Source organism: Glossina fuscipes, unplaced genomic scaffold (assembly GCF_014805625.2).
Source record: "Glossina fuscipes isolate IAEA_lab_2018 unplaced genomic scaffold, Yale_Gfus_2 26, whole genome shotgun sequence".
In the NCBI taxonomy this organism is placed as follows: domain Eukaryota; kingdom Metazoa; phylum Arthropoda; class Insecta; order Diptera; family Glossinidae; genus Glossina; species Glossina fuscipes.
Genome location: NW_023998421.1, coordinates 5,573,263 through 5,587,738, shown reverse-complemented (window position 1 = coordinate 5,587,738; position 14,476 = coordinate 5,573,263). Strand labels below are relative to the sequence as shown.

Sequence of the window (14,476 nt, the reverse complement as noted above, 5' to 3'; positions counted from 1 at the left end):
GTAATAACTAGTATTGTAATGATAAAATACTTCCCGATTTTTCTATATATAACAACAAATTTGATGATTTTAAAATATCGTATCATTCGCTAAGTTACTAGGAGGACAGATAGATGTAGACTGACTATTGTTGAATCGATTCAATGTCGAAGTCGGCACCAACTAATGAAAGAGCATGGCTTAGATCAAAGCGAATCCCTGGAAGCTTTAATCTCAGTACATAAGCAAAGAAGTTTGCAGCTAATTGCAGGCTTGCCAGCCCATCATTTAAGTCCATTATTATTATATTCAATTTTTATTAAACGAGATACTTATACAAAATTGGATATCGATCAAGTCTATTTGAAAGGTATTTGATCTTTAGGAATCAATTTTATCGAATATTTCTACACAGAGAGTGTAATAAGCATGATTGAATCCATCAAATTCTTAGAGCTAGTGAAGAAGATTTTTGGATTTTGCAAAAAGCAAGACAATTGTAGTATACTCCGATATAAAAATCGTTATATGCGAAACTGTATTCTAAGTAATGCCTTTAATTAGTAAAAATTTGAAAAAAGTCATTTTAAGTTGTGATTACTTTTTATTACGAAACTGCATAAGATGAGTGTGAAGAAACTAATTTAAGTTATTCATCATCACATTGGCATGAGGCATGAGATTAAATGAAACGACCTAAACTTGCCATCATATATATATGACATATTAACAATTTCCATTGTCCGCTTCTTGTCTTTCACGTTCCCCCTGTAAAGAGTTTTGCACACAAAGTTCGTTATTGGATTTCTATTAGTTCTGTAACTCATGTTCCTGACAACGCATTAATCTAGCCCTTCGTTATTCACAATGTATTCCGTATTCCGTAGTCTTTTTTATTTTTTTTTATTTTTATTTTTCTGTTAATACAAAAGACCAGTAAATAAACTTCTATCTATACAATGTCACGCTGTCGTTACTTATAGATTTGTGTTTGTTTAATATTTTCAACAGGAGAACAAAGAACACAAACAAAGAAAAAGAATCTTCTTAAGAAGTTTTGAACAAAACTGTCAATAAAACTGGTTAAAAATTCATTACTAACCTATAAAGAATAAACAAAACTATGCCAACTATTGTATTAAACATTAATCAGGTTACATTGCTTCTATACTATAGCGTAATATATATACAGTGAAATGTGTATGAGAATTGATGTCAATGAAAAATTTATAAATCAAGATAATAATTGCAAGCTATAGAATTGCTCACATTATTAAAGGGTTCACTGTTGACAGGCCTTTAGGGACCGGTTAGAACTAAACAATCACTAAAATTACATTAGCACATAAATCTGCATGCGTTGTGCATGTTGTTGTTATGTCTTACAATGTTGCTTGTAAAATATGGTAAAACATAACAAATACGTTTAGCATACTTTTTTTTAAACAATCCATACCCATACGGATAGGAACACTTCGGTTATGCGAGTGTTTAAATTTGTTATCAGCAAATATCAACAATGTAAGCCGGCTCGGCAAGTATATAGAGATGATTTTAAAAAATGTCTGTACGTGTTGTAAGCTATTTAAATAAAGACATTAAAATTCCAACGAAACAAAGCTGTCGGCAAGCAACGGATTAAAAAAAAAGTGTAACGCTTAACTATTATTATTGTTATATATATTTTTGAAGTTTTTTTTTCTGATACAGGCCTTAAGGCGAATCTTTAATATTTATCATTTCAAATCTATCCGTTGGAATTGAAAAATAAGTTTTTAAATGCAGCTATTTTTCGGATCGCATTTTAAAACGTCCTCTATACGCTTGCAGCTAAAAATTTTCTATTTTTTGTCAGCGTCTAGATCAATCATGGCTGTTTTAACACTTGATCAATTGTTTTGTGCTTTACATGACCAAATGACAGGGGAAAAGACGACCACGATTCGCATTTCAGAAATTTTTGGAAATATAGTCACGACATCGGCTGGTATAGGCGAAAATATGAAAAAAAATTTCGACGTGTTTTGAACTTTCTCACCTACTGTGGGCGCCAGTGTGGGCAGATCACAAATATTTCTTGTGCTAAACTTCAGGTTTCATCGGCATTTCAAAAAGTGAAGTAGATATAAAAAACCGATTGAAGATAGCCAGAGGTCTTTTCGTGCAAATAAAAGCCACAAGAAATTATTGACATAATATATGTCTTATAAACATTTTTTTGAAGAATCGAAAGATCGAAAATTAAGAAGCATGAAAATCACGTAATTTATGATCGGTATTACAGGTTGATGATACATTTTGGAACACAGATCGTAAGCGTTTTTGTAGGCAAGTCACGAGTATAAGTAATATGCGTCAGTGTCAGTTAGTGATTGCGGCGCAAAGTTTTCATTAAAAAAAAAAGTTTGAATGTAAGCTAAAGTTCTAAGCAAAAAGTTGTATAATTTTGGGACCATAGTCTTATTTTTTGATAGGTGTATTTAACCGTAATAGTTCCCGCTTGTACGAAAGAGAGGGGGCTTCGTTGCTTGATCTGTTTCCGTCGACGCCTTTTCCTAGTCCTAGGTATAAAAACGAGTCTGCATCGCCTTATATGTGATAAATTGATTTCAATCAAAAGCAAGTAAGTTTCTGTTAATAATAATCGTGTTATAGGAGGCAAGCAATACATTTATATGTATATATGTAAAGCTGAGCTATTTGGTTTCACTATTTAATAGACACACCTCGTATATGTATACGAAAGTTAAACGTTGCAATAAAATATCTCAAACATGTATAAGAAAGACGGTATTAGCCGCGTTTAAAGTTGTTAACAAACATATTATCACATGCATTATATAAGCATAATCAATGAACGCAGTTTCTTGCCTCATCATTTCATTACTTTCAATTCGATGTAGACAATTTTAATTACTCAATTCTTAAGAAATTATCATCGACGCAGCTTGAGAATGTATTGATTTTCAGTCTCATAAAGAGAGAGAGAGAGAGAGAGAGACAACAACGATAACGTCTTAAGCATGTAATTATAAATAATACGTAACGTAGTAAACTTACCGAACTGGTGTTGTGGCTCCCGAGCCACCGCGTGATGAGCAATTTTGTCCATTGGGATGTGTATGCGTGGGTGAAGAATTACAGCAAGAAGCGTCATTGCCAGCTGTAGTCGCATGTGAGACTAACCAGGCATCAACAACTTGACGTGTGGCCTTTCTGTAATTTCCCGGCAAAATAGTAAAAAAAAATGAAAAATAAAAAAAACAACAACAACAAATAATAAAAGTAAAATAAAATTAATATAAAAAAAGAAGAAAAAATTGAATTGAAAGTAACTTCATCGAGAATACAGGTTTTTGAAATAATTTACTCGTAAGCAAAATGTTTAGATGGATGTATGATGAAACGTGTACAGTGTAAGTGGGTGCAAAGTAATTGTTTCAATATCGCGTATACGCGACATGACGTAAGGTAAAGAAGACAAAGCACAATAACCTCTTGCTTGCGCAAGGGTTTAACTATTAAATGGTGGGTGTTAGTTGTTTTTTTTTTTTTCTCTTTTTTCTGTTTAAATGTGTGACTAAAATTTACATGAATCAATGACGAAAAACTGCATACTTAAGTATTGTAACAGAAGGCAAACAATACACTTTCGAATGCAAACGTTTTGGCATTTGTATTATTTTCTTACCTTATAAAGTAATCTTGCACGAATTCTTGGTTCTCATCCATCCAAGCTTCCATTCGTGCATATTCTGCATCATAAACTTTTTGTGGTGTTAGTGGGTGTAATATTTGTTGTTGCTGTTGCTGTTGTTGCTGTTGCTGCTGTAGTTGCTGTTGTTGTTGCTGCTGATATGCGGTTAGGGGGACACCGGCATGAGAACTATGTTCGCTACCATACCCTGTGCCCCCCAACTTTATCGGCATTCTATTGCTACCCACACTAAAGCAACTATTACCAATATGGTGGTGTTGTTGTGTATGCTGTGCGCCGTATAATTGTGTTGTTGGCTCCTCTATGCTACGCAAATGCAAACCTAAAATAAGAAATTTTGTTTTGTTTCTTTTTTTAATTAAATTTTTAAGTTTTACTGGTTATTTTAAATAAAATTTTTTATTATAAACCCTAAAAAACCCACGAAATGACTTCAACTAACAGTAGTTTTGGCAGAAGCTATTAAATCAACGCAAGTGAAAAATTTCGAATATTTAGAGAAAACGTAAATACAGAGGAAAGACTGAGCCATCAGGCAGAAGCTCTGAACGTCACCTCTACATTTATTATGTTATTTGATAAGTCCTGATGTACGCTACGTTTTACGATATTAAGTTTTCAAAGTATTTATTTAAGAAAAGTATTTTATCGAGGAAATTTCGAGAGACCGATTTGTTACCGAATATCTGCCCGAATTTTCATGCATCCATTTCTTCATGTAAAATTACAGTAACACAAGTCAGATCCTGCTTTTCCCAACTTATGCTTACAGTTGTTACGCGTGCAAAATGCCAAGTTGTGATGGAGTTTTTGATCCCAGTATTCACATAAGAGATTCGGAGACTAAATGATGTTAACATGCTCATGACAGACATTATACAATTGCACAGTGGAATAGTTCAACCAATCACATCTCTGATAAATTACAACTTTCTGTGTGCACTCTCATTAGACATTAATGTAATTAATTGAATTAAAATTAAACCAGTGAAGCGAATAATTTTAAAATCAAATTGTATGTAACTTTTTTGCATGACAATGCAAAAGGGGAGCGCCATTGAATAAGCTTAAGTGTATATGGAAATGAGAAAAAGGTTCTTTTTCGATAATTTATAAAAAATACGATTTGATCCAGATCACTTATCGAAAAATTGCTTTCGAATTAAAACGAATCTTTACATCTTAGAAACAAATGCATGCAATTACATCTAATGAATCATTTCCGTTTTCTGAGAGGTTACGTAGAAAAACAGTTAAAAGAGAAATTAAAATTTCTACCTTATTGTACTTTAGAATATATCGCTACTCGATCCATCGAATCGATGATTTCACTTTTTACGTAGAAAAAGAAAGCTAAAGCAGTGGAGTACAAGATCTCTGAGAACTTGTCATACAACTGAAAAAATTCCATGAAAGCGGTGGGAAGCTGAACTTCCTTATGATGGTGGTGATGGACTTATGAATATATTTTAAATGAAATTCATTTCAATATGCAAGCTTTTCTCTTCAGTATGGCAACTTATACCGAGTAATGCCTTACGAGCTGAGATTGCAATTAGAATTATATGCAATTAAGTTTCGGTGAGTTCATAGCTCAAAGACTTATTATTAGTATTAAAAATGGCGTTACTTTTTCCTAAATTTATATAAAGAAAATGAATATATATGTACAGGTCCGAGTTTCTACATACGAACGTTCAAGCACTTAGTACACTTTATTTACATTTTTTTGAAAAGAGTGAATAGGAATTTTTATATCGGAAGAGGTAAAAAAATGGTCTCATTCGACTCAAATTTTGCACAACAATTTAGTTCGCTGAAATACTAAACAGTCAGTGATTTTTGTCGAGGAATTTTTTATATTGTAAATTTTTATCGCATATGGACTTTCTGAATGTAAGGCGTTATATGAGAAGTGATTGTTAATAGATTTCGATACGATCTATTTTTAATAGCATCATCGTTCATCAAATACTTTAGAAATTTCATCAAAATACCGCAGGAATTGTAACTTATAGGTTTAACACCCGACAGGAATCTCCATTCCATCATTCATCCTCACGAATCTAACACAGTCTGTGTCACAGTGTAGGGTATAAAATGCAAAAATTTTGTTTTTTAGAACAAATACTAGGAACATTCTTTATATGTAATATATATACATACAATATATCTGCATATTTTATTTATAGAAAGGATTACATACATGTATATATATATATTATTAATTTTTTTTTATTTAACAAAAAAAAAAAAAAACCAAACGTAGATAACATATTTTGTTTATTTTTTTACTTTGTCTTCTACGTAATGAACTCGTATGATCTATAACATCCGTACATGAAACCTTCCGTCACGTCAAGCTTATCCGCATTATCCACATCATGTAAATATATATGCAAACTAATTCCTCAAATAGACAACATTTGACACTTGAAAACTTTTTCAAGTACTTCATTTACCTTATTGTAAAGAAATGTGTACGTAAATGTACATTTGATTGTATGCACCAAGTACAGTATGCTTATGAACGTAAATGTACATATATGCCTGAATCTGTGCATATGTGCTGCTTCTAAGTTGCTATTTGTGTTCTATGCAATAAGTATCTACTTAAAAACGAAAGTAGAGAGAAATAATTTACCATAAGCACATATTTTTCAAATAACAAAACTGAAATACATTTACATATGCAAGCAACGTATGTATCTTTATAGTACTTTTGAAAGCATTCAGTAAATATTTAACATATGAAAACCATTTCTCTAAGTTATGTGTACTTATGCGTGTGTGCACCACAGCAATAAAATAAAAAAAAAAGGAAAAAAAAAATTACCACAAAAAAGCTAATGTTTCAATATTTACTTTTGGTCTTCACATTTTGCTTTACATGGCAGCAAACACATACATACAGTCTCTGCACTCTGCACCTATATATATATATATATATATATATATATGTGTGTTCTATTTAGTTTACCCTGAGCACAATTTTTACAAGAAGTTTTTTTTTCAAGCTTTTGTATAACTTTTCCTTTTATTCGTTTTCATTTTTCTTCTTTGCTGGTAATCTTTTTTTTATGTTTTTAATCTACATTGAGATATAAAAGTTAGGCAAGTTGGCATGAATACTCTGCGCTCATGTATATACCAACTTAATATGTGGTGAAAAATTGCATTCCTTTTGGATTTAGAATCTAATGAATGTGTATTTTTTGTTTTTTTCTTTCTATCTTTCTTTCTTCTCTCTCTTTTCAATCTTGAAAATACAAAAAAAAAAAAACGAAAAGAATTTAAAGATGTCAGAAATTTTACTTTATATTAGGAGATAACAATCAACTTAGTCTAAAGGCAGATGAATATTATACATAAATACATATGTGGATTATAGTAAATTGATATAAATAAGAAATGAAATCATTTCATATCTATTTCATAGCGTCATAAATAATAAGAAAGAAGTTATGCTAGGATAGAATCGGATATTTTAGTACCTAAGAGAAGCCAGTGTACGTTATTTAATTAAGTATTACAGCGAGAGTCAACTGACTCGATATAACGATCGTGTTTTATATATTTATTAATAAAACTTTGTTTGATTTGGCAGCACTTTGCAAATATGTGTTCGAACTAAACACCATAACCCATCCTGTTTTTACATGAATGTGTTTGTGAGTCAACCCTTGCTCCAATTTTGCTGACTTTGAAACTTAACGTTGCTTGATTGAAAACCAAACTAAAGACTTACAATTTTCAAGCCATTACTTGGAGAAGAGATTGCTTTTTTGGTCACAGCGACTCGGCCCCTTCACCGATTAGATTGCTTTTCGCATTCATAATGACGGAAGTGTCGAAAGAATATTTAAGAGCAAGCTTATGCCTTTGCTTAAAGTTGTAAGCTTATGATCCTGGGCTCAGCGACCGCTAGTCACACCCTTTTGATATAATTTCAACATTCACTTTGCCCTGCACAACTTATGTTGTAAGATATAGAGAGTTTTTACGTAAGTATGTAGCATCCAGAATGACTTCACCTTTTATTTTGCCGATCAATTCAAAATCATTGAGTAGTAAGCTCTTTGGCAAAAAATATCTGTGGTTTGATAACGAAAATTGGTTCGAGGCGCTCTCATCAAAAGTTAGTTAGTCTTTGTGCGGCGACAAAGTCTTAGTCTATAGTTTTTTATGGTACAGACAAGTGGGAAAAAATGAATTAAGTTTTGGACACTAGCCAATGTGAGGCCATTCATCAAATTGAATGCCTTTACATGGAAATAATGTAAAATTTTGGTTGCATGATGATGAAAATGAATAAATAACTTTATTAGGCGTAGTGATGCAGGTTGACCTAAATGTGTTTGATGGGTTCTTCAATGCTTGTTAACAAGCGTTGCGTCAGCATCCAAGTCACTTAAAAATTTATGACATCCGCTCAGAGATTTTTTTTTTTTTACTATTCACACAAATTCAGCGAATATCAAAGATGTAACAGCCGCAATCTTTTTGGTCTCTTTGAAGATTATTCGAAACAAGAAAATCCTCCTGCATCAACCCACACTTCGCGGTCACTCTGTGATAAATGCACACTTCGTAAACACTGTGTCTGATGCTTTATGCTGGCAAGCCTTTAATTGAAAAAGAAAACGCAGTGGCAATAACATGATATTTGGGCGAAGAGGAGAAGCGAGAGAGAGAGAGAGAGAGAGAGAGAGAAAGGGAACGACGCTTGTTGGATCTATTAATTAAATCACTATTTTGTGTTTTTCTAATATTTTATAATCTTAGAAGAACTCGAAGCATACCGTTGGTGTTAGCATTTCAATATTTGTGAGCTTTAATTTAAAAGTTACTAAGAAGTGTTAAGTCATGCCTAACTAAATGAACTCCAAGTCTTCATTGATAAAGCTACAAATAAACACCTGACCGTAGTTTTATTTGTTGATGATTTAACTGCAACTTATTTAATTTTTTTACGACTTCGTTATGGCATTTTCGCTAATAACTTATTTACGTATAAAAGCCTGACCTAGGTGTAGCTTAATGACTGTGTCCGTAGGTATGCTCTTTAATAAGACGTTACCAATTATTTTTAAAATTATTATTACGATAATAGTAAGAATTTGACATTGGTTTGATTTTTGAATTATTACATTTACATTCATGTGACCTTGAATTGGCTTTAAAAACGTTTTATAAATTAATAATTTCCTTAACTAATAATGAATGTAACGAGCAGGTTACGTTCTCTTAAACTTACTATTATTATTGATTCGTACGTATTAACTAATTAACTTTTTCTTTGATTTCTCTTATCTTTCTATCTTAGTTAGTCTAAATAATATTGCACTTTTAAAAATTTTCCAAGTAAGTAAGTACACCTTTGGTTCCTCCGTTTTTCGTTTTTCACATTTGCCGCTTAATTGCAAAAAACTGACTACACATTTGCTATTCAGAATATTGTCCGTCGCTACGTACTACTGCTGCCACCTTTTCAAAGTAATATGAGCTCCGTACAGAAGACTCTGTTCATTTAAGGGTGAAACGGTGATATCTGTTGGCAACAGTGAATAAGGACGAAATTTCAGGTTAGAAGTGCAAACATTTCCTAACCGAATTTTTTAGTGATGATGTCATTTGCTTAGAGAACAAGCCTTATTATACTACACTTTTTAGACGCTGATCATCCCAAGGGGGACCGCTTTGAATGTTAGCCTTTATTACTCATATTAATAGCTCGCCTATGCTAAGGCAAGATTATTTGGGCTTTGGATATCGTCAGGCATTCACTGTCAGTCATTCGTAAGAATTAGAAGAACTATTCTTCGTATTACGAAGGAAAAGCAGAGTTTCCGTCAAATGCCAGATTTTGAGCACATAATTTTCTGACGCACAATTTATTCAAGGTTCCAAGAAACAATGTATATCTGCGTACGCATGTGCTCCATTTCTGCCGGCTGTACAACTAGCGTACTGTTTAGATTTCTGTGTTGGAAAACCCTGGAGTCAATTTCATATACCCAATATATTCATCCATTTAAACTTAGTTTTTGGTCAGATTAAGTTCTTTATTTTAGAAATTAATATTATTAAGACTATTTACAAAAAGAAATGACTGCATATAATATGAACAACATTAGAGATACAAATTAATAATCTCTTAGTGAGTTACGGTGAGGAGGTAAAGTGTAACACTACTCTTTACTTTAAACTAATTTATCATTATGTCAATTAAGTGACGCAAGTGCGTATGATCAACATTAATGTAAATGTAACTCATAAGACAAGTTTGCTCTTGAGTTATAATAAACATCTATATGAACTATACCACTCAACTAACTCCTCTTTCTTCTCCTCTCACCTGCTTCCGTAATTGATACCAACGGTGGTTGTGGTTGATGCGTTGTTGTTATTGCTGGCCCTACAGACGGCGTAGACGATGATACGGTCTTTAATGTTGAATTCGATGAATTTTGTTGTTGTTGTTGTTGTTGCTGTTGTTGTTGATGCTGTTGCTTTTGTTGTTGCTGTTGTTGGGAATTTTTATGCGATTTATTTTTTTTATACCGACAGCCACGAAATCGACACATGCTTGCAGCCTGGCCCATGGGGCCTGCTAGCAATGCAAATGTAAGACCCTCCGTTTTAATAATTTTATTATTTTGCTTTTATATTATTAACAACAATAATAATAATAATAATCAACTTGGAAATTGAAAATGTTTTATTACGTCACAATAATTCACCATTGATATTTTGTGCAAGAAAGTCACTACAAATTTTTGAAAAGATATCATTAAAAACTCTTAAATTTGATTTTGCCCTTAAATAAAATGAATCATACTACGGTACACGTGTTGAAGATTTAGCTGAATGATTGTGTTTCCCTTTTTTTTTTCTTTTTTTTTTTTTTTTTTCAACTTTCCGTGCGTTTCCCGTAAGTACATAAAAATTATTCTTTATTCATTCAACTCAAATTCATTTCGGTTCATTTGTCCTTGTCCTTATGTTGGCACAAACGAAAAAAGAAGCAGAGGCACGCATTTATCCATATACACGTACACTTAATAATAGTTAGTTCCGGGCACGTGCTACATGTCACACATATACCAGTTACACACTGCTCAGCCAAGTCGTTCACGACACTGTGTGTGTACAAACTATGAATAACGCATAGCCAGCCATTCACACTTAAATAAAGTTGACTTTGAATTTGTTGCCAAATATAATTAAAAAACGAAAATTAAGTAAGAAAGTAAGATATGATCCTCGAAATTCTAAATATCCATTAGCTAAAACAAAATCAATAATTTATACTACAAGGACTTGGATAACTAACTTGTAAGTGATCTTTTCAAAGAGATGGCACATTCTCTTGATCCTCGTTTTAACTCCCGTCATGAAATTTGCTTGAGTTTGCTTTGATCTTTCGAGTTTCGAAATTTAACCATGCACTAGCAAAATCGATAATATCATTACATAACTCCCGAAAGGGAGCCGATTACACTTATAATAGAGGAATGAAAAACGGCATAAAAACTTCACAAGCTTGTCCTTATATTGAAACAAGAAAACGTAAGAGGTAAAGAGAATGTAGCGGCTCCATGCGGAATTTCACTCCAATTGACTGTTCAAAAGATAGTCCTTCTAGCCCGCATCGCTGGGTTATGTATAGATTTTTTTTTTCAACGCAACAAACCTGAAGAACTGAATCTGTTTACTACGCGCTACTAATTGCTAACAATACAATTGAAATTTTTGTCATCCCGTTTATGACGGGGAAGCACAAGATTAACTCTTCGGTTTCTAACATTCAGATATAATCGGCAGAGATCCTGTCAACTGTACTATATATAGATACTATATATATATACATATACAAAGTTCATAAAATCCATATACCATATGCACATCTTGCATTTTGTATATTTTTGCCTAGAATAGGATTTCGGTTAAGCTGCATATATATTCTCCCTTGCTATACATATTTCAATATGAGACAGGGTTTTATTAACTGATTAACGAAAACAAACTAAAGAAAAATATTATATCATATATTGTGTTGCAGCAATGGATCGGGCTTAACTTAAGCACAATGAAAATGAATCATGTCGCAATGTGAACAAAATCAGATGAAGGGGATCATTTACAATAAAAAAAGTACACTTGCGCTCTTCGTACGCTGAAAAAGAAAATTGGACGTCGCCTCGACTGCGCTATAATAACTTGAAGCTACAAGTGCGTGAAATCGCGGTTTAAAGTGAATGTAACTTTTTTCATTTTTTTTTCAAAACTTGTTGCAAAATTTCAACTAAAATAAAAAGAGTTTGTAATGTCATTGCAGCTACACTCAAACCTACTTAAGCAAATCGACTAAAAACACCTTTGAAGTTTCTTTACTTACAGAACAGATGAATAATCAATTGAAAATCTATGTGATTCGAAATGTTACAAACGAAATGATTATGTTTGTAGATTCTCGACCACTCGAATTCTCGCATGTATTCAATTTTAACACTGTTCGTGGAAAGTTGATTGGTTTGCCGAAAATAAAACTTTTATTTAAAAAGTGGAAAATGCAAATTGAACTGCATCCAAAATAGCATATTCCACACACCTGCAATGTCCTAACCTATCCACTTGTATTTATGTAAAAATAGCCATGTTTTTTATATTTCAATGCATATAAATCCTTTACAAGGATCTTCCATCAAGGCAAGAGATAATCTACTTTTCTACTTTTTTTTTTTATTTCGGTTTTATCTGCTTTGATTTTATTTCAATTTTCAATTCAATTAGTACCGGGTTTGTTATCACAAATGTCTCAACATAGAATTTAGTTTTCTTTTCGTTAAAGAAAATTCTGCGTATACGTTATTTATAGCCGTATATACCGTAGGTAGTTGTTAGTCATACTACGTGGAAGTTATCAACTCATATATAAAGAAACAGACAATGACGTTCAATTTTAATGGATATTCAACGATGTAATTATGCAGCCTCCAAAACGTGAAATGTAAAAGTAATAAACTTTTAAATATTATGACCTAGAACTGTTTCCTACAGAGTACAAAAGTATCAATAATAATTTTTTTGTACATTCTCATTTTCCTCCCTTGATGACTGAAAGAAAATACTCGTGCGTCAATCAAAAGATTTATGTAATTCATAGAGACTGTTGCATCTTGCATTAGTAAATATCACAAGTGTTAATTAATCTACGTTCAATATCCGAATATTGGCAATAACCCAAATGTAAAATGCGCGTTTCTGATTTCTAGGCTATTGCAGTCGATTAAGTCCTTCAATTCCAATCGGGTAAAGTGTTTCTACAATTTCAAAACTTCATTCAAAGTGATTTCATGTAAAGTGGTTTCAGGTGCAGAGACCTTTGTAATCAGTTGTGGTATAAGAAAATACTAACTTGGTGCTGATGTGCGCAACACCCAGGACGATACACCTTTGAATATACCGCCTCAGAATCACTTTCTAGATTGATCTATGCTTGTCTGTCTGTCTGTCGGTCTGTCTGTCCCTTTTTTGTGATCAACCATAATATTCAAGATATTTTGATGAAACTAGACACTGTACACCGACATGCTTTGGACAAATTCTATCGCAAATAGTTCGAGTAGGGCCACTTGTTCGATAATTTGTTGTGCTTATTTTCAAAAGCCATACAGTTTTGGGTAGCATATGAGTTTACAGTGCAAACTAATTGATCGAATTTCTATCTGCAAACCGCTGCTAAATGAAACAAAATTCAAATTTTCAGAACATAACTATGACTTTCATAATTTGCATTGCAGTTTCGACCATGTATTTAAAATAAGCTTTTCAAGGGAAGTACGCAAGGAATGTTCAATAATTGGACTAATTAAATTTTTAACAAGAGATTACCCTTTTTTTTTTTCAAAAAGCGAATTTTTTCATTGAAATATTTGTCAATCATAAGAATAAGATCAATATTACATCCCTAGAAACTAATAATTTTTCAATATTAAGAAATCTCCTTTCGTTTTTTAAATGATCGCCGTTCCCGGATCTCACTGTCTTTTCTAATACAATCAAATACTTTTTTATTACTTAACCTCCGCGAATATTATTATATTATATATATACTTTCCTTCCCATTACCAATAAATAGTTAAACTACCGCTTGTTTTTAGGGCGGCAGGGTGAACACACTAATACATAAATGGCTTTTAAACTTACGAAGTTTTATGAAAGAAATTACTTCATATAAGAACTGGTAATGAGGTAGTGAGACACTTATATGCATAGCATGCACAAATTATTAAACCGCCGAACAACAGCTTACCGCCGTAACTATTGAACTGCTAACAGTTAACTATTGAATTCATATCCCACAAAAAACAAACAAAAACTACTTCAGATACTTAATAGTCGCATACAAAATGCACAACTACTTCTTTGGTTTGCACACGAGAGTGGATGAACGTTTTCAAGAATTGCAATATTAAAAATGATTGCTTATATTCTTTAAATTGCAGTTTTGAACGATTTTTGAAAGGTTGGATACGGAAAGAAGTTCGATATTTCGATAGAATATGAGTTTACAGTGTAAACGAATCGAATGAATTTCCATCTGTAAGGCGCTGCTAGCTAAATGAGGTAAAATCGAGCCATTTTCGAATGGATTGATAGGTGGTGGCAAGTGGGAGACATAGGTTGATTATGTGCGGAAAATAAAGCCTGAATTGACGCAATTTTAATGGAAAACACTTTTCACTTTTTGTGCCATTGGAAGGCAATCATTCA

General features: G+C 32.5%; 1 protein-coding gene across 6 annotated transcripts in view; it reads right to left on the bottom strand.

Moving 5' to 3' along the window:
* LOC119635276 (dual 3',5'-cyclic-AMP and -GMP phosphodiesterase 11) overlaps positions 1 to 14,476 on the bottom strand; it is a 140,554-nt gene that overhangs the window by 21,301 nt on the left and 104,777 nt on the right. For 4 of the 6 annotated variants that reach the window (XM_038029999.1, XM_038029998.1, XM_038030000.1 and 1 more), the window contains 2 exons: positions 3,671 to 4,019; positions 3,040 to 3,195 (listed from right to left, as the gene is read on the bottom strand). In XM_038029999.1, coding sequence (XP_037885927.1) covers positions 3,040 to 3,195; positions 3,671 to 3,909 — 395 coding nt within the window. In that variant the 5' untranslated portion in view covers positions 3,910 to 4,019. Of the gene's footprint in view, positions 1 to 3,039; positions 3,196 to 3,670; positions 4,020 to 10,055; positions 10,467 to 14,476 lie in introns of all 6 variants that reach the window. The other 2 variants (XM_038029995.1, XM_038029996.1) reach the window with 1 other exon arrangement.